The sequence below is a fragment of the Peromyscus leucopus genome, chromosome 1 (genome assembly GCF_004664715.2).
Source record: "Peromyscus leucopus breed LL Stock chromosome 1, UCI_PerLeu_2.1, whole genome shotgun sequence".
Lineage (NCBI taxonomy): Eukaryota > Metazoa > Chordata > Mammalia > Rodentia > Cricetidae > Peromyscus > Peromyscus leucopus.
The window spans coordinates 21,751,933-21,773,582 of NC_051063.1; the positions used below are offsets into that span (position 1 = coordinate 21,751,933).

The window sequence follows — 21,650 nt, forward strand, 5'->3', positions numbered from 1 at the left end:
ATCTGCTCAGAAAAAAAAAAAATGATCTAATAAAAGTAAAATTCTAAATTAGGTGTACGATATTTTGAAATTTAGGATCTTGTTAAGTAAAATTAATTAAAAGACAATGGAATAAAAAAATAAGTGAAAGTATATGTCTTGCTGGAGAGTGTTTTCTGGTACTCACTGGTCCTTGCCTCCTTGAGGCTATCCAGCTGCTGTGTGAAGTGCCTTAAAGGAAACTAAGCCATGAAGGTTTAGGAGACATGCTGAGCTATGCAACTCTGCCTTCTCGTATAATCCTGGATTTTTCACCCTATCATATTTCATACTCAAATACCTACCTTTCTAATTTTACTTCCTATAAATATCCTCAGTAAATGTTAAATAGAACTAAGTTCTACATAGATTTTATTTTCATAATTGTTCTTAAATTGAGAACTATCTGCCTTTGACACATCACATAATCAAGATGGGTGACCAACGACTTGAAGGTGACAATTCCTCTCAGTACTAATTATACCTTTGTAACTATAAAAGAAAAAAGACATCCCGAGGGACATACATGCAAGGGTTCTCCTTTCTTCTGACAGTGGTGAGAACTGAACCCAAGGTTGCCTTTCACATAAAACAATGTTTCCTCTGTTTGTTTCTTCAAATTATTTCACCAGGACACACATGGTAGAAGAAAATAACCTATTCTCTCAAGTCGTCCTTTGACCTCCACAGCATGCAGTGGCATGTACATTCGTAGGCACATACACACCACAAATAAAAATTGTATACAAATAAATAAATGTAACAAAATTTTAAATAATATTTAAATGTAAATAAAATAAAAATGTAACAAAAATTTAAATAATATTTCATATATAATTACAGTTCAGAGAGAGATTGTGATTTAAGGTTGCACAAAAATTCCACTGATTTTTAATTAAATGCTATAAAATACATATTTACCTCATATTAAATATATGTACCATGTGCAACAAAAATAGCCTCAAACATGAAGCTGTGTATTTCACAATGGCAAATAATGCTGAATATTTTCCAATGAGTTAAAAAGGAAAATATGATTTTGACATGAGCACACTGAAAATTCTACACTTAAAATATCAAAATGACAATTATTAGTCAAAATAACAAAATTCAAGACAATATGCCTTCATCAGAACTTTTATCTATCTAAATAATCCTTCCTTTATTGGCATATCCAAAGTTTTATAAATAAATTTAACTCATGAATGTAATTAAAGATGAGCTATGGTGCCTATACCATACAAACAATGATATTAAAATTTTAGGACAGGAGTGGTACTTTTAACATAGAATCCATCATAAAGATTTTTTTTTTCCAAGTTAAAGCTACACATAAGCAAATTGAGAGAACAACCAATCAAGCTGTAGTCTGGTCAAACCTATTAATTACAATTTTTATATTTTCTCCTTTGCACATGAGTTCTGTTCAAGTATTTAGAATACATTTTAGCAATAGTTACAGGTTTTTCAGAAGAATCAATCTTGAACTTGGATGCCTGGAGGATTTATTTTCCAAGTCTCTCAAGTGCTTCTTTAAAAACCTGTATTTCTAGTCAATAACCACAGACAAAATTTTTTTTTCAGAGAAATACATATAAAAATTTAAAGCAAAGGTCCAATCCAAAAAGCAGAATATGCCATGAGCAGAAAAGGGACAAAAAAATAGAACTGCTAATATAGCAAAAAGGCTAACATCAATCACTCATCAATAGTCTAACACACAGTCACACTTGAAGAAACACCCCAAGACTCGCCTCTGTACCGTCTTTGTTCAAAGGTCTGCAAAGTCTGCACTGCCCTGTTTAACACAGAAGGTTCTCCACCCCTAATCTGTCTCTCCTCTCCCTCCTCACCTGATTCGTCTCCATAGCATTCAGAACCTCCTATTATAATCCATTTCCCATTATTTTCTTCCTCCTTTCCCTTCAGTTTTTGGGTAACTCTTCCAGGGCAGAGGCCTACTCCATTTTGTTCACTGCTGTATCTACAGCAGTTCACTTCTTGGCTCATTCTGTGTCAATTGCTCAATAAATGCACAGACGTAAAGAGTGGAAATGAGGGTAGAGAAATGAGTCAGTAAGTGAGCTGGAGGACCAGAGTCTGGATCTGCAGAACCCATGTAAACCATAGGTCACAGTAGTGCACACTGACAATCCCAGTGAGGGCAAAATCCTAGATGCTCAAGGCCCACCTACCCTGGCAAAGGCCAGGCCAATGATACCCTGTCTCCAACAAAAGGTAGAAGGTGTCTCAGGAATGACCCCAGAGGTTGTTCTCTTACCTTCAAACTCACTACAACACATGCACCCATACCCGCACACAAACGCACATTTTACACACATATTTTTAATTTTTAAAAAATAAAAGTAAAGAGGCTAGAGCGATAGTTCAGAGGGTAAAGCACTTGCCTTAAAAGTGCATGGCTAGAGTTAGGATCTCAAAATTCATGTAAAATACAGGCAGACATGCTCTGCCTGCAATTCCAGCAGTGGAGAGGCAGAGGCAGGCATCCCCGGGGCGAACTGGCTAACTTGGGCTGGCTGATTGCCACCATTAGAGCACTATGTAAAGTGAGAGACACTGCTTCTACAAAGAAGTGGAAAAGCAATTGGCAAAGACACCCAACACCCATACTCAACTTTGGGTCTCTACATGTGCGTGCGCGCACGCACACGCGCGTGCACACACACACACATACACACATGGCACCTCACAAACACCATTCACATTCATAATAAGTAATAATGAAAATGAAGTATACTTTAAAATCTTTTGTATAAATTTGAGTTCCTCCTCAAATTTGGAGTTAGAATCATTTCACATAGTAGTAACTCAGCAAAATTATCACCTAATGTGACAGTACATGAAAACATACTGACCAAAAAGGGGGAGGGGGGCTTTTAAATTACAGCTTTACATAAAACAAAGATTGCTCTCATTTTAAACTCTGTGTAGGTTTCATGACAGATAACTTTCCATAACACAATCTTACTTTAAATGCCACAGCTGCATCCCAGGTGTGACTACTCTAAGAACTCCATTCTGAGTTCAGCAGTTATCCCATTCATGACAATTGCACTCAAGCCCTGTTGCTTCTACAGTTTAGCATCCCAGTGGACACAGTCAAGATGGGCAGCAAAGAGAGAAACACAAGAAGTGTAGAGTAATCAATGTAGCTTCCCAAAAGGCAAAATCCCCAAATTTCCCCAATCTCTCATATGGTAGGCAGAATTAGAAATACATGTACCTACTACAACCAGATTTGATGAAGCATTCAACAACTGCTAATACTACGTTGCCAAGATGCTACAAAAACCCTACAGGCAGAGGGAATTCATATGTGCATATAGAGTAAGAGAATAAAATGCCATTTGAAAAGATAAAAGAGACTTAAAGTCAACCCAAATCTGTTAACTAAGTAGTATTACACTTAACAAAATGCTAAACTTAGTTCATTTATGTCATTAAATGTATTATGCACAAAAGGAAGTAAATATATACAACGATACTCATAAAAATGTACTGTTCTAATGGTAATTAAACTTTTTGGATATAATAAGAGATAAAATGGTTGATTACAGAATGCAATCTGAGGCTTAATCAACAAATTAATGATTGATTTCTTCTACTAGCAAAGAACACTAGTTCTGATACTGAATTTATATACATAATCAAATACATAATCGTTGCCCTCAAGAAGCTTACAATTTGAAAATGTCAAACATTTATAAACAAAACTATAAAACACAATTCCTAATTAGTACCCTGGAAAACAAGTTTGTTATAAGTGAGTCCATTAAGTTGGAGATCACTCTTAACCTTACATAAGAGAAATTTAATTTGGGAAATGCACTCTAGGAAAATAAAGACCAAGAACAAAATGTTAAGAGAACAGAACCAGCAAGGCACAATTCAGGAGGCCATGCTGAGCAGTGCTAGCAACTCTCCCTTACTTGCTTACTTCTATGTCAAGCACAGCAATTTTATATGCATCATACAATGGGGCCTTCCAAACAATCTTCCAAGGTTAAATTGTCAGTTCTATTTCAGACTTGAAGAAGCCTGCCCAAGGTTAAACTCCTGGTCAGTAGTGGACACTGGAATTCTAACCCAGGTGTGCTCATTTCAAGATTCGTGTTCTTAATCAGTTCCTAGTGCAGTTAAGCCACGCTGGCTGGAGATATGGAACTGCAGAGCAGTAAAGTGTATGAAATGCATCTGGGACTACAACCTCCAGGCAGCCAAAGCTAAGCAGTTTTGTGGCAAAATGTAGAATTGAATAAATACTTTTTAATTATTCTGGTAAATAGGCAGGGAGGAATCTTAAAACAGTGGTTCTCAATCTGTGTGTCATGACCTGGTCACATATCAGATACCCTGCATATCAGATATTTGCATTACAATTCATATAGTAGCAAAATTACAGTTATGAAGTAGCAATGAAATAATGTTATGGTTGGGGGTTACAACATGAGAAACAGTTTTAAAGGCTCACAGCACTAGGAAGGTTGAGAACCACTGCTCTAAAAGATTCTGACCCAGAGAAATATAAACCTTTATTTTTGAAAATAAAGAAAAACTGTTAAAAGACACATTAATATAAATATACACTAATGTGAATATATATCAGTTGAAGCAAACAAACATAACTCAGGGCATAAATTGATGGTATAAGAGCACATTTCCAGTTTAGACTTTCCCTCTGTATGCACAATAGATTCAACAGCCTAGTACGTACTCTACTAACTTATTGTCTATATTCAGATTTGAATTCACTGCCTGAAAGGATTTGGCACTCTCTTCATCTGAATTATACTTTTAACACTTCTATTTTCCGTTATATGGCCCAGCAAATATCACCAAAGACACATTTAAATGTAAACATAAATTGTTCTGACCACTTTCCACAAAACAAGATCATCAGGTAAGCACAAAGCAACACTGTGCACTCTATTCTGAGTCCCATTTAATTCATATGAAATTGTACTGTTTTAAACCTCAGAGAGTAAGAATTGGGAACTTTCCAACAAAAACGCAAGAGCTAACTAATATTTCATCATACCTTTGTTTACCATATCTCCTTTTATATTGAAGTTGAGAATAAATCCAAAGGGAACAGTTTTACAAGAAGGTCTGTCTATGGGGATTTACCTTGTTAAGAGCAAATGACAAATGGTTTTCCCCCATAGGAAGCCTGCTCTTGCTTTATATAAATGTGTCTTTCAGATTTGGTGCCACAAATTAGACTGCAGAGAAATCAGGTTGTGCTGGAGAGTTCACTTGTCAACCTTCTTGGTAAATCTTAGACAGACTGCTTCATATAACTAACACACAAATTATGCACCTTTATCACCAAAAGGAGAGCAAATTCAGTTCAAGCTTGAGGTCAAAGATTTATTACTAATTCTACATCAGGGAGGCAAGGGCAGTAATTCAAAGTCTTGGTAATTACTTATTCCAGCCATACTAGTCTCATACTATTAATTGGTAAACAAAATATTCTTTCGAAAACTCAAGTCACAAAATTAAACATGATACAATAGCATGGCTGAATGTGTTGCTTCCCGTTGCTATGGAGTTAAGGGCAGTCTATTCACATATTCATTCTTTTGGTGTACTCATTCATATTTAAGAGTACTGAAACACCTTTAAAGCCCAGCTTGGCAAGTCTAGGCTTGTGTCAACTCTATCAAGTGTCAATTAGTTCACTTTGGCTTCACTACAGAGTAACCCACAAGAATAAGCATTTCCATTTTTTAAATTAACAAACTGATTTTCATACGAGTCCTCAGAATGATTCGAATCAGGAGAAGAGCTGGGGGTTAACTTGTGGCAGAGCGGATGCTAAGTGGATGAGATCCTGGGCTCCATCTTCATTTGCAAAAATGAAAACGTACACACCACGCCTGAGAATTTCATACCAAAAAATTTACAAAGACAGGGACAACAGTATAGTTTTCAATACTGTATTTTCATTTATTGCACAACCTTAAAAGGGTTTTAAAGGTTATTAACTTTACTTCTAAATAACTACAAAACAGAACAATGAAATGATTCTTATACCCAAGCTTACAGTTGGAAATTTTTTTTAAAGTACTTGAATTTAGAATATAGAATTATAAATTTTTGCATTCTCTAGAAAAATAGGGAAATTATAAACTAAAAGAAGAATAGAATTTTAAAAGCATCACACTTGTGGTGTTTGCCTGTAAGGAAAGTTTTGGGCTTGCTATATGAAATGTATCAGAGTGAAGTGTATGAGGTTCATCATACAAGTCATTTACCCTCAGCTTTCTTATCTCTAAAGCAAGTGAAAGACAGGGAAGGGGTTCATCTAGATAACCTCCAAAGTGCACATGAAATGTAAGCCCTCTGATTTTAAGATGAAGATATCCTAATTATGTTTCTAGTGGACCTGGCATGTGTATGTCATTTGAAAACACGTGCGACTGTATTGAGACCCGTTCCTCTCTCGTCTTCACTACAGCCCCCGTGCTTCTGAGGAAAACGACAGTACCACAGCCAAGCTAAGACAGGGACTCAGGTTGAGCATAAAGGAAATAAGGCATTCATCATATGGCATTTGAGGTTTGAGACAAAATTCTGTCAACTTATAAAACACGTAAAAAAAATTTGTGGCTAATGTTCCTCTTTATATATGAAGACACAAAAATTCCTCCAAATTACAGCAGTTTGCTGTTAGGTGGTTACTCCAAAATAGGATAAATGTCTATCAGTATTATTCTCATGTTAGAAACATCCCAGGGACAATCATATTTAAGAGAGAGAGACTTGTCAAGGTTAATCAGAATAAAATTTCCTTCCTATGCTTTATTGCTATTTCTGCAATGTAAAATAATGAAAACCAAATAAAATTATGCTTTTTGTACACAGTTTCTAAATGCACAGAAAGTTACTACAACTAATGCCTAAGTTGGTATTGCATTAGTTTTACAATGAAATCCTCTATAAATTTTATCATTTTAATTAATATTATAATACATGATCAGTTGTTTGCTGGGTTACATTTTTCATTTTGTTTAAAGTGTTTGGCTCATTCAATTTTTTATTTTTTTATTTTTTAAATACTTTTATTTTATAATTAATTTAATTTTACATATCAGCCAAGGATTCCCTTGTCCTCCCTCCTCCTACCCCCCAGCCTTCCCCCCCAATCCACTCCCTATTCCCACCTCCTCCAAGGCAAGGTCTCCCCTGGGGAGTCAGCCCAGCCAGGTAGATTCAGTTGAGGCAGGTCCAGTCCCCTCCTCCCTACACCAAGGCTGAGCAAAGTGTCCCAGCATAGGCCCTAGATTCCAAAAAGCCAGCTCATACACCATTTCATTTCTTTCTGTGTGTTTGAATTGGGGGATTCAAACTCAGGTCTTTGAGCACACAAGGCAGATATTCTACCCATGAATTCTATCTCTAGTCCTAGCTATTTAAACTTTTCTTTATGGAAATTTAGTTATAGAACAAGATCATGTAACCACAACATAGCTTTAGTTATTTTGTATCAATGTATTATGCAGCATGGCTACTTATTATGTAATAAATATATTTTAAAAGATGCTACAAAATACTTTAAGTCATAGATGCTTCCACTAAAATCTTTAGATCACAAAGGTTTAGCAATTAAAATTATTATGTAAATTAAAATATCAAACCTTATTCAATAAATGTATTTGCCTCTTGATTTGATCATTTGATACTTAAAAAAATCAGCTTTTAAATAAAAAGATTCATGTCTACATTTTATGTTGTTCATTCAAATGTCAATAATTACAATCTGTAATACATGTTATTCCATCACAAAATATATTCCAAAAGAAAAGTGATTAGGTATGGGAAGCAGCTTTTTGTTTGCTTTTGCTCTAGACTTTAACAAGGAAAAACGTTTCTTTCATGATTATATTACCTCAGTCAAATAAAAAAATATAAATAAATGAATAAGCCCATGCTGTATATGAAGATACTGCATTCAGAAAACATTAAACTGTTTTGAAAGATATCACTGGTTAGTACATCAGTTTCTAGATGTCACTTCCTTCATGATGTATCAAAAATAAAACATGGCACCGAGTAGCTAACTTCAGTTTTCCAAAACACAGTAGCATATATTTCACATGGGCTTGAAATCACTATGCAGTTGAGAATGACATCAAACTTCTGACCTCCCTACCTCTACCTCCCCAGAGTAGAATTACAAGCATTTGCCAGCACCCATCAATTACACAGTGCTGGGGAAGGATCCTAGGTTTTTGTGCATGCTGGGCAAACACCCTACTAATTGACATCACAAATGAGTGACACATCTAGTCCCATCCAGCTGAAAATTCCAGAAGGCATTTGCTTCTCTTCCCTTGACAACTTACAAATGGCTCTTAACTATTTTATTCAAACCTTTCCAAAAACAAGTTGGAATAATGACAGATCAGATAAGAACTCCATCACATCTGAAAGGTTTATCTCAAGACTTTTCTCTACCCTTAAAACAAGAGCTTCTTCCCTTGGACTCACTCCCTTTTAACTAAATCAAATTTCAGGTAGAAAAGCCTGGAATTATTAAACAAATGACTTAATCTAACAGCTTAACTTAACAGCAAGCAAAAATAAATTTCCTAATTTAATGTTCTTGGAAGAACCAATATGAAGGTCAATCGTGTTAAAATACTTATCTCCATATTGTGTCATTGTTTCAAATCTCCACTAAAACTTTTCTTAAATTGTAACTTTCTTCAAAGCACCACAGGATAAGAAGGGGCTGGAGTTACTTTTAGTATGAAGTCTTTCAATTATGTACTTTTAATTTACTGAGCTCAAGTGAGCCTCCCACCTCAACCTCCAGTGTAGATGGGACTACAGGCATGCATCAAGGTACACTATTATTACACAGCTTTAATAATGCATACGATTTTAATTGTGAAGTCTATGTGATAAGTACACAAGGTTCATCACACACTTCTACTTTGATATCTTTGACATATTCCAAAACATAAACATCTTAAAAATATTTATAGTACATATACAATATACTTCCCAAATGTACAATTTTAAATATAAGATAACCAGAGATTCCAATTGAAGATGTTAATTTTGATTATTTTGTATACTAATATTGTATTTCTTTTATAATAATAAAAACAAGATGTTGATACAACATCTTAAGCTGTTCCTTTTCTATATATAACTTCTAGAAATAGTTAAATTTTATACAACAAAAAAAAATCAAGGTATCAAAGCTTTATTGTAAATATTTGTGAAAAAATTTAAATGTGGTAACACACACAAAAAAAAAACAAAAACAACAACAACAACAACAAAAAAAAAACCCTAAGGGTCCAGTCCCTTCCTCACCTTCTCCTACTAGTTAAAAAATTCAGTCTATCACTATAGACATATCTATCTGTAGATACCTCATTCAACTGATCATCTCACTATTCACAGTGATTTATTCACTTACCTTTGTTTAATCTTTAATTATAATTTTCCTACTAATTTCATTCATTTTTTTCATTACCTCCTACCATTTTTTATTCTGTCATATGCCCAAGCATTATTCATCATTTTGTAGCCTTCTATAATTTGAAACATTAAAACTATATTCGCGTAACTGGAGAAATGCAATTTTGTATCTAACATATTCCATCTCTTTATTTTCTTTTCAAAATATATCTTAATAGAAATCTAAACTAGTTCACAATTCCTAAATTAACTGAAATAGTAATGGCACCAAATACTCAACTTATATAAATCCTTTATTAAACAACTGATAAAGATTAAAAACTTACATACTGAAAAATCTAAGTATGTCTTACATTCTGCGAGAATGTTTTACAATCAAATACTAGTGGCATTATTACATTTGCTGTATATGGCAAACTGGGAATCACATACAGCCTCTGAAATGACACCTCTTTTCCTGTCTATATTTTAGTGTTTCCAATTACACAATCCCACTCCCACTTACTCTCATTTTTACTCCATTTCTACAGACCAAAGTGGTGTTCTGGGCATGGGGTGCCACCTATGGGCATCATTTCAAATGTTTCTAAACCATAGGGTAAACTATAACTTCCAAAGTTTTTATATTATGATGTATCCAAGGGAAATTCTAGACAGCAATGGAAATTGACCTAAGCACAATTTTATGAAAAGACTTAGACTGTGTACAAAAGAAATCTTACTTTACTGCTAATAGTAGGGCTACAGGGAAAACAAGGTGAGCTGGGTATCAGGATCAAAACACTAGCCTCCTCTCACATGTTACTCTGATCGTCATTTCCAGTCCATGGTCACTTGCATTTCTTTCTTTAATCTCCAAACAAAATAAAATATTCATGCAAAGCTAAAATTAATCAAAATATTCTCTTTCTAAATTCAAAGATGAAAGAATCACACCTCACTTGGAAGGTGGACGGCCCAGGCCTGTGCTCGGAGATAAAGCCACATTATCAGTCATTCATTCAATATTATCTAAAAGATTCAAAACTTCCAATACTCAGCAAACTTCTGAAGCACAGAATAGTGGAATGTTAATCCAGCAACATAATGTCAAGCCCTAGTTTAACTGAAATGAACTGTATTTTTTGTCTTTATCTACTCTGGCACATGTAGCCATTAGCCAAAGTAGCCTCTAAAAAAATCACCACACAATGGGAAGCACTAATAAAAACTTGCGAACCTCACACAGAGGTCACCTGGAGAACGTAACATATCCCCTAAATCCTCTGCTGGAGAGCAGCGTGGTGATGGGCAGTTCCTAGTGTGACTCCATCATGATGACAATGCAGGAGAGGAGAGAACAACATTGACAACTTTCTACAGCCCTCAACAAAATGTGCATTGAAATAACTTCCTAAATGTGCACACGCTATATACACACATAAAAGAGTATCTGAGCTAAATTCCATTTTTATAAGCATCTTAAAAATGTAATTTTGTAAGACAAGACATTTAGAGATATGACACATAATCACAAAAATCAAAATTTTTATTTTTTATATTAAATATATATAAAATATATTTTCCACACCACATTAAAATACATGCTGTACGTACATTTAAAGTTGTAAAGGAGATGTACAGATTGCTAGCATAATAGTTTGTCTTTATTAATAATCCTAAGGATGACACTTTATCAAAACTCATCAAAATTTTCATCAGACATAATCAGAAGCTAATAAGTAGAAGTCTGATGTTATAGACTCTTTGGCTCCTTAAAAATGTCAGCACAATAGAAGCAGAGGAAAAGGTTACATTTCGTTGTCAAAGACATATCCACAAATACATCTATACAAAGGAAAGTATAAAGACACAGATTAAAAAGTAACTTACAAACAGGTGTGATGGCACATCACACCTTTAATCCCAGCACTTGGGAGGCTGAGGCAGAATGTTCAAGAGTTCAATGCCAGCTTATGCATAAAAAAAAAAAAAAAATCACACATGAACATTCCTAAAGCACAATGCTGGCTCTTGAAAAAGAATTTTTTTAATCTAATAATGTACTAATGAACAAAAATTTCAGGTACTTTATCTTGAAGATAAATGAAGTAATTTAATGAAATGCAATAAACATTTTAGTAAAGTAATAAAATATTTATCCTTAAGAAGTATATGTACTCTGCTCAACGCTGCAGCAGGAGAGAAACAAGATCATAGAGAAACCATACTGCTGTAGCCACCTCTGACCCCCAGATTCTGACCCCCTACAACATCTACCCCAACCAGGTCTTCACAATGCAATAAAATGTGGGAAATAACCAAGTTACCGGTATTTAACAAGAGAAATGAGATATGATCTCTAAATGTGCATGTTTCTTCTTCCCCTTTAGCATCCATTCCCATTCTTTCACAGTTACAGCATGAAAGCAAAGAAATTTTTCAAGACAGGCTCCCTTTGCAGCCCTATCCTCCAACTTGCAATCCTCCTGCCTCAACTTCCTGGGGGTTTGGATTGCAGGCATGGGCCACTGTACACAGCTTGAAGAAACCCTACAAGCAGAGTCTCTAAACTGACTGGCACAGTAAAATACACTGTACAAACTCAGAGGACAGAATGTCACATCCATTTTAGGAATAATACTTATATGAAATATACACAAATGTTATTAAGCATACAAATCCAAATGGGATCCAGAAACTTTAATCTGCTTATATTAACCAATTAAAATATCAAAACAACCTTTAAATAATAAGAATTACAATTTATCTTCCAGACACTTCCCTATATAAGCTGGTGAGAGTTGTGATACAGCAGAAGATATGCTCTTTCCTAAGGACAAAAATGTTTCCTGCCTTAGCGCCTGCCTCTCCCCACACCCTCCCACCCTGTCCTCTGTCTATCCACACACTGGGGAAATTATGTCCTGTTTTAAATATCTCACTGGTGAGCAACAGGAGCCCCAACTGTCAGACACTTGTCTGGCACACATACTTAGAGAAGCTGGTTCCAGCAGGAGCTCAAGCTGTGAGGCTCAGCTCACTCCTATGTGGGTGAGGAAATCAGAGTACTTGGCCACCAATCTCTAAAGAAATTACCAAAATGGTAGAACTCTGAGACCTTGCTATAGGCATAGCCATCGCATTATCAGTGGGTTCTGGGTTTTCTTTGTTGCTCTCCGAGAGAGAGAGAGAGAGAGAGAGAGAGAGAGAGAGAGAGAGAGAGAGAGAGAGAGAGAGAGAGAAACAAGCCTACAAGTAAGTAGTAGCATGCTAGATTTCGAGGCCATAGATAAATCACACACCAATTCCTGGTTCCATGTCACTGGCATACTCCCTCTTCCCAGGCTAATCTTTACATGGATTCATAGCTTGCAAAGACTTTTGGAGATCACATAGTCTTACTGTTTATCTTACAGCTGAAGAAACTGAACTCACACATTTTATGTAACTAGCCTGCACTTTCAGTCAGCAGCAAACCGGGTACCTTTGTCCTCTTCTTCACGCTCATCTGGTCACACTCTTGGAGGCCTTTGCTTCTGAGTCTAGTAACATTCTTTCCTTTCTCTCTGTCACTGCTCAATGTATCTGTGGCCTCTCACTTTTACCGTTGTCAAGCCTGTTGTCTCACTGTTTTAATGTTCCTGATTGAGCTTCTATTATCCCACACTTACATTTTGCCTAAGCAGGAAATGTAAGAACCCTTGGGAATCCCTGACCAGACACTATAAAACAAAGGCAAGCAGTATTGGCTGGCTATAACTGCTTCTATAAAAGAAAGAATACTGGTGTTAAGAGTCATCATAGGTACTGGTAAACATACAAACAAATTAATTTTGGATTAGCCTGGACATTTAACCCTTAAGTACTTTGCCAGAGGTCAAAACACACCCAGAAGAAAACAATTCCCCACCACCAAAACAGTGTTACTCTGTATAGCAGCCCAGGCTGTCCTGAACTCAATTTAGGCTTTGTAGACCAGGCTGACTTTGAACTCACAGAGATCCACCTGCCTCTGCCTCCTGAGTGCTTGGGATTAAAGGCATGTGCCACCACACCCAGGGTAAGAAATCTTTTAAATAAAAACAACACTCAGATCACATCACTCATATAATAATGTTACATTTCTGTTCAAGAAGGTAGAAATCGTCAAGAAGAAAACAGACATGTGGAAGTAGTACAGTATATTCATTTTTAAGTCACATTTCCTAGCCTTCTTCAAGGCTCCTTTGAAAATCTATCACATTTGAACTGGGCACAGTGGCAAGGCACAGGTAATCCCCACACCCACAAGACTGAGGCAGGAGGATCATGAGTTTAAGGCTGGCCTGGAATACAGAGAGAGAACAAATAAATCCTATATCCAGTTTAAGATTTAGGACAATTTAAATAACTCTAAAGTGAGAAAAATACTTTACTACTAGTCAAATTGCTCAGGAAAACGAAATACAGTTATCTATCGGACAGCGCCGTTACATGTGGCAGCAAATTTGAAAATGTTACTTGAAACTTTTTAACATCTAAAGAGAACAAAAGATAGCATTTTCTTGTGTAATATTTCATATTTAAGTTATCCTGGGTTATGTTCCAAAGTTACTTTACTACGTAAGTAGCATTTAGTAAACTATTCATCACTGCTAAACGAGGGTATCAGTGGTCAACTCATGTATCCCCCTTAGCAGAGGTGTTAGGTGGCACATGATAAGACTACAGAATAGCTGCTAATGAACTCATGTTTTAAACTGTCTAGACTGTTCACTGTCACCACATACAAAGATTGCATGCAGCATGAAGATGATGAAGAGAACTCCAGATATTTTCAAATACATTAATATGTAACATGTGAAGAGAATATATAAATGGGACAATGAAATAAACAATGGAAGAGTAAGAATGAAATATTACATCATTAGTTCTAAACAAAAATCTTTAGGCCAGGAAAGTTATGTAAACACAGTAAAAAGAGTCTGTTATAGGCCTATGGAACAAAACTGAGACATAGCTTTGGAATAGCATACCTTTAATTTAGTATGGTAAAAAAGAAAAGAAAGAAAAAAACTGATTATCAAATGGTAATCTGAGCCTCTGAATGATGGCTTCATATCTTTGTTTTAATTTTTCAAATGAGGAAAGGAGAGTAAGTATTTAATGACAGTAGATTAGTGGAAAAATATTTCAAAACTCAAGTCCTATGGCAAGGGAAGGTTAGATCAAAATAATTCTTAGGTAGCAAAAAGATTGGAAGAAATATCTTCTCAATATCTCTTAACTGAAACACCCAATAAACACTAAGCATAGATTCTCAAACTGACCAACATACATGAATTTATATCTGACACTGCACAGATGTCAGGCAATAATCTAAGTGAAAGCAACTAACTTGTCCACAGTCACACAGTTAATGAGATTAACTGAACTCTGACTCTAAAGCCTGTGCACTTAGCCTATAACACGCTGTCCCATCCACCTATTAATACTCTAATACAAGTTATTTCCTCAACTTTCATTACATATACTTTGATATAAAATGTACGACTTCAAATACAAAGAGTCATAATACATCCACAAATACATTTCAAACCTCAGTGGTATAAAATGACAAACTACATAGGACTTCATCATTTAAAGAAAAATGACTAAATTATTGCAGTTTAAAGAAAATTACTAAACTACTATAGTAAGACTCATATGGGGGGGGGGAATGCTACTCTCTTTTGAAGTTCTGGGATCAAGGTATTCCTGCACACCCATTGTTACAGCTTATAGTTACTTTTGAAAAATGTCACAATTAAATACTATAGCTGAGTTGGGACAGTGGCATATCATTACCCAGATTGAAGTTTGTACAATGTAACTATACTATTGCAAGCTTTCTGGAAGAAAATACTACTGTTTTAAAGACTGTCACTTAGTATATACTGTGTAAAAGTATATTCAGTCAGAGAAGATGCGACTCAAAACATGGAAAATGACACTTAAAAACAAAATCTCAGGGTGGGAGGGACAGCTCAGCATTAAGAGCACTTGTTGCCCTTGCAAAGAACACAGGTTCAGTTCCCAGCAACCACATGAGGGTTCACAAGCATTGGTAACTCAAGTTCCAGGGCGTAAGACTGAAGTATCCTCATAATATGACCAATGTATACAACCATAGGACTAAATGCTAATATTAAAATGCCAAGGCTATGCTCTCAGGGTTCGTTTCTATAGCTCATTACTGGATCTAATGTGTTACACATATTCTCTGTACAGGCAGGTTTCCAAAAAAAAAAAAAAAAAAAAAAAAAAAAAACTGCCAAGAAAAGCAGTATATTAAATGCTAAACTTCATAGAAGTAAGCCAGATGCCTAAATGCATAAGTGGCTAAAATTTTCTTTACATAACTGTTCTAATCAATTCACATTTTAGTGAAAATAATCTTATATTGCAAACAGCACAGCACCCTCTGGTGTATCCATTATAAGATATATAAAATTCTCACAAGTAAAAGGATAAAATCATAAATAAAAAATAAACCTTAGCGATCAACAGGGTGATACTTTCTGAATTTCTTCAGGTACATATGCTTAACATATTTAAATAAAAGAAAATAAATTATCACTATAAAATTTGTAGTAATTGTGGTCAGAAAATTTGTTTTAGTTTTAAAATATTGAACCAACCAAAATAACACATTTTTCCAATTATATAACTTAAATTAAGATAATGCTATCAATACGATTCTTGAAGGAATGGCAAAATTTTAATGGTTATGTAAGCTAAATTTCATTTTACTCAAACCCACCTGTTTTTTGCTATAGGTAAATTTGACTTGAATATATAAACTGTTGCTATATATTTTTCTGAATTCAAAGTCAGTTTATCATTATTTATAAGGATGGATAGATAGGTGTTAAGCAAATAAATCTACAATTTCCACAGTTTGAAAATACAGTAATACAAATAAAAGCTAGTGAGTTCGGTTACAAATCTAGAGCACTTCAAAGACAGTGCTCAATTTTTACATATAAAAGAACCCTCTCCCTGTGAAAATAATTAACTAAGAGATGATATAACAAACTCCACATGAGGCCACCTGCTTTGGACAGCCCTTTGTGGCCCACTGCGAGTTCCACAACAATGCAGGAAAAAGTGAGACTGCCACCTGCTTACAGCAGCCATCTGCCTCTAACAAGTTACATTTAGTCAAATCCACTTCATCCTGGTTTCCAAACTAAGGGAACACTATGCACCTGTGAACAGAAAAGAATTTAACACCTATTTGGTGATGACAACTGGGAATACATACCTCAAGATTTAAAGAGCTAAGGCAAATAATTCAGTAAGGAAAATTATTTTTAATGTAACTGCAAGTGAATAAAGGATATTTAGCCAAATGCTCAGCATAAAAACAAATTAGCAAACTTCATAATGTAAAACTTGACTTATTTCTTATTCTCATTTCTTGTCATATATTCTCATTATGAGGATCACAAAGTCACAGTGCTACTAGAGTATTCAGGAAAAAAAATTAACTATTCCCACATATCTGTTACTATGATCCATTCTTTTAAGCATGTATGACCTGAAAATTTTTACTTTTAAGTCTTAAAAAAAGTGCCCCAATTAGAGTTTTTGTTGTTTAAAAAAAAAAAAAAGTTGTTTGAGTAAAGTTAAAGAATATCTCACTATCTCACTTATAAAGTTTGTGAGTACCTCCATAGACTACAAGAGTATTTGAATACTGGACTAAAAATACAGTATTTTAGAAATTAGGTGTAAATACCTCATGCCAAGAAAGCGCTGTGAAATGATAGCAAGTTTCTAGGAGTGCACTGATTTATTAGACATATAGAAATGTACTATGCCTATTCCCTATACGATTTCATAGGACTGTGTAATAGATAAGGTTTAATTAAAAAGACTGAGAGAGTCATCATGGCACACTCTGAATCACAAATACTCAAGCTACTCAAAATGTTACTATTTAATATGTTTAGTTTCAAAGGATGATCATTTTCACAGATTTGTTAGTCTAAAAAACTGAAAACAAAGAATGCCAATGCATAGTATACTCCCTCCTAGGAAAATACTGTGGAAAAAAATTGAACTAAATAGTATTTAACTTTGTAATTTTAAAGATCAATTATTAAATTCTAAGTTAATCAATCCATAAAACTAATTTTATCTTATCAGAAGCCAAAGGATCTCTAATATCAACTCTCAGAACACAAAGAGTTGTTTCAAATGGACAGGCTATTTAATATAATCCAATGTCACATTCACTTTCAAATCAACTTGTGAACAGGAAAAAAAACTAAGTCTGGGGAAAGCTGACACATACTTGATGAGTGAAATGTCTCTGAAACATTCTTGGACATTGCAAATAAAAATATTAAGCAAAGACATTTTAGCATATGCAATCTATTTAGCTGAAACTTATATAAATGGCATCAGATCTAAAACTGTCCCAAGACAGCAAGAGTCTTTTTATGTTCAGACCCAGGAGCTTCACCATCCAAAAGTGCTCAGGCATTTGACACTCATCTGAACAGGAGCAGGGGGGAAAAAAGGAAAAAGAAGAAAGAAAAGGAAAGGAAAAAAAATACAAGTTAGTATTTGAGATGTGCATGGAAGACAGGTTGGGGAAGGGATGAGTAACTATTGAGAGATCCAAACAGACTTCTTTCATAATCGAATATCACCTTCATTTAAAATAACAATCATACGGAAATGAATTAAAAAGTACATTTTTTTCAACCACCCCAACTCTTATTTTACAAAATATTAGCCTTAATGGCATTATAATTACCCAAACTCTTCATTGACAATCTCAAGAATAATTAATACTGTCACATTATTCACAGGCTTCTCTGTCAGTTAAATCAATAAATGTTTGCTGTTAAAAAAGATTATTTAAATTAGCACTTTAAAAATCTGAATTGGAAATTTAATATGTGCAACTATAATAGTACATTTTATTTGTTTTAGCCCATAGTCATTATCAAATTTTTGTTGTTGTTGATAAACTATTGATTGTTAGGCTGAAAATGAGCAAAATTAAAGGCTCTGTAAAACCCGGTTAGCTTCAATCAAGATGACACTACTTAAGAACTGATAAGTATTCAAATCTACAGGGGGCAACTATTTTCTCCAAAGAAATACTTTAAAAGGAAGTTTTTTCTTCTGAGCAGGTTTAAATCGTTGACCAAAGAAAACCAGAAGTCAACAAAAAGAATATGTTAAGTACATACATGCCTAGATCTTAACAGCCACAAAGAAAGTGAAATATACACACGTTTCAAGTTGAGAAGCTTCATACATTCTTTATGAACAACTTGACTTCAATTTCAACTCTCCAAGGGAAAGGAACAGAGATGAAGATGGGAGGAAAAAAAAACTCTCAAAGTATCATAACTGTCACAAACAGCGTGGTGAACTGAGTTCTCACAAAGCTTCCTTGTGTCCCTTCCCTGTGCATCACAGACTAAGTCTCAAAACCACAATGAAAATTGTTAACACTCTCCTGTGGGGAGGGAGGTGCATCAAAGTGAAACAGAACCTCAGGACTACCCCTCCCATCTCCACATGAAGGATAAAGCGCTGTCAGGAACCACTAACCCAAGTAGCACAGATGCCCTGCATCCGGTTTAAATCACAAGCGCGCGCGCGCACACACACACACACACACACACACACACACACACACACACGCCGAAAAGGAAAGGGAAGGGGGAGAAAGAGAGAGAGAGAGAGAGAGAGAGAGAGAGAGAGAGAGAGAGAGAGAGAGAAGAGGAGAGGGCAGAGAGACTTAAAAAAAATCTCTCTCTCAGAGCAGCAGAGGCCCCTGGTTTCAATGTGTGTGCAAAGGGGGGAGGGGGGGAGGGAAGACTGCTGAATGGATATTAAGACTGTTTGCAGCACAAAGAAAAATACAGTTTTAAAAGAAGAAAAGAAGCCCGTGAGGCCGGTGATGGTCAAAGAAGTGCAGCCCGTTTAGCGGCAGGCAAAGAGGGGCCAAAAGGAAAGGAGCGGGCTACGGGAAAAGTTCACCGAGCTACAAGGATTAAAAATAACAAAACCCCCCAACAAGGCCCCGCAAGTGAACAACAACAACAACAACAGCACAGCACCTTTTGGGGTCCTCCCCCCCTGCTCACTGCTGTCTATTTCGATTTGGACAGCAGCAGCCACCAGGCAGCTCTGCAAAGCAGCGAATTAAAGAAAGAGAGAGGGAGAAAGCAAGCCCCTTCTTCTCTCCACCTGCCCCTCCTCCGGGGTGCCCGCAGCCCTGGGGGGGACGCTCCAACACCCGTGACGGACAGCGGCGCCTTCCTAGCCTAGCCCGCTCGCCCCGCAGCCCCGGCTCCCGCTCCATCCCAGAGCGCCGAGGCCGGCCGGGCGGGCAGGCGCGCGGACGGAGCCCACACCCCCGAGCCCGCCGCGCGCGGGTCCATTGTAAACAAGCCCCGGGGACCGAGCCCCTCCAGCGGCCGCAGCCGGTGTCAGGAGGGAGACCCCGCCACAGCCACGCTCGCTCGCACCCACGAACACACGCACGGACACACACGCTCCCACACACATGTAGAGACCGAAGAATATTCACCTTGGCTGTGGATTATTGTGGTGTTGTTGGTGGGTGATGGAGATGGTGGTGGTGGGGAGGAGGAGGAGGAGGAAGAGGAGGAGGAGGAGGAGAGGAGTAGTTGTTGTTGATGGGTAACAGTCGCCAGGACTACGGTGACTATGGCGCTTGATTCACAAGGCAACGGTTGCTATAACTCACAAAAGAGAGAGAGAGGGAGAGAGAGAGGGAGCGAGGGAGAGGGAGACACTCGCGCGGGGAGGGGCGGGGGAGGGAGGAGGGGAGAGGGCGGGCCCGAGAGCGCCGGAAGAAGCGGGTTCGGCGCCGTGACTGACAGCTCGGAGCCCGGGCGGGGGCCGCGGTCGGGATTCCGACGTCGGGTCCCCCCGAGGGACGCTTAGACTTGGCGGGCCCGGGGTCAGGGCGAGTCGGGCTCGAGGAACGCTAGTGCGGACGCCGGGAAGCCGGGGGAGGCTGAGGCGCTAGGGGCGACGGCTACGTTCCGTGAAACGAGCCCCGCCTGCCTCTGCAGCCAGCTCGGTGCCCAGCAGCAGCCCCGCAGCCCCGCGAGGGAAACCGCGAAGCCAGGGAGGGGGAGTGACGGCGGCCCCAACACTGTGCGAGACGCGCGCTCCTGCGGGGGCAGACCCCACTTTGAAGCGCGGACTCCGCCCCTGTCCGACGTCATTTCCGGGGCGGGCCCGGAGAAGGGCCCGGATGTGCTACGCTCCGCCCCCTCTCCCCCCCACCTCCAGCTTTTTTTTTTTTTTTTTCCTCCCCCCCTCCCTCCTCTCCGCGGTCGCCGGTGGTGTTCCCCGGTCGTTTTTGCCTCGCGGGTGATCCCTTTCCCAGGCTCTGCGGCCGGCGCGGGCCTCCAGAGTCTTGGCCGTGCTCTCCCCTCCGCCGGCCGCGCGCTCGCCTCCTGGCGCCTCCTGAGGCCGCAGCTCCGGGAGCGCGGGCGGCGGGGCGTGAGCGGTGCCTTCGCCGCCATCTTAGGGAGCGAGAGCCTAGGTGCGCGAACCGCTTGGCCCGTACGGCTCGACGCGGCGGAGCCCTCCTTGCGAACCGAGAGGCCAAGTTATCAATCACCCTGCAGGACCGGGAGGGGATTTGTGCTTCCCGGGGATTGAGGGTCCATACGGGGGGTGGGCTCGACCTCCCGGAGAAACGCTTGGGTAACCCTTCAGATGCTCAACCCCCCTTCAGAGTTGACGGGATGGATTGGAGCTAGACCCAGTAACAGCCTAGGCTAGCTAAGGAGCCTGAGCTGTGTCTGACCGTTTGTTTTTGTTTTTGTTTTTGTTTTTGTTTTTTTTTGAGACAGGAATGGCTTCCGTCCATGAAGAGAATTATTAGCACACAACCTGGTACCTCCAACTACGGTTGATAAGGCACAGCCTCTAATACCTCCTGGTTCAAGCATATTCGTCCAATTCTCCTCACACTGGAGTCCAGCAGGCACGTGCCCCCGGGCTCGCCAATACCCCAAAGCTCCAACATTTGCAGCTAAGCAGCTTATCCGAGACAATAACATATTGGAAGTAGAGCCTTAAGAAGTCAGTTCTCTTGAGGCTTAATTTTTGCACCTGCAAATAAGGGATTTGGGCCGGCATGAGTTCACTGT

At 38.0% G+C, this 21,650-nt stretch overlaps 1 protein-coding gene across 6 annotated transcripts in view; it reads right to left on the bottom strand.

The window, feature by feature from the left end:
* Nucleotides 1-20,188, bottom strand: part of Rfx3 (regulatory factor X3) — a 266,547-nt gene extending 246,359 nt beyond the window's left edge. For 2 of the 6 annotated variants that reach the window (XM_037205516.1, XM_037205509.1), the window contains exon 1: nucleotides 20,048-20,188. Coding sequence is in view for 2 of the 6 variants with exons in the window: in XM_037205499.1 (XP_037061394.1) it covers nucleotides 18,740-18,765 (26 nt within the window). In the remaining 4 variants the exon portion in view is untranslated. Of the gene's footprint in view, nucleotides 1-18,739; nucleotides 19,135-20,047 lie in introns of those variants that run through there. The other 4 variants (XM_037205504.1, XM_037205499.1, XM_037205501.1 and 1 more) reach the window with 3 other exon arrangements.
* Nucleotides 20,189-21,650: the final 1,462 nt, after the last annotated feature.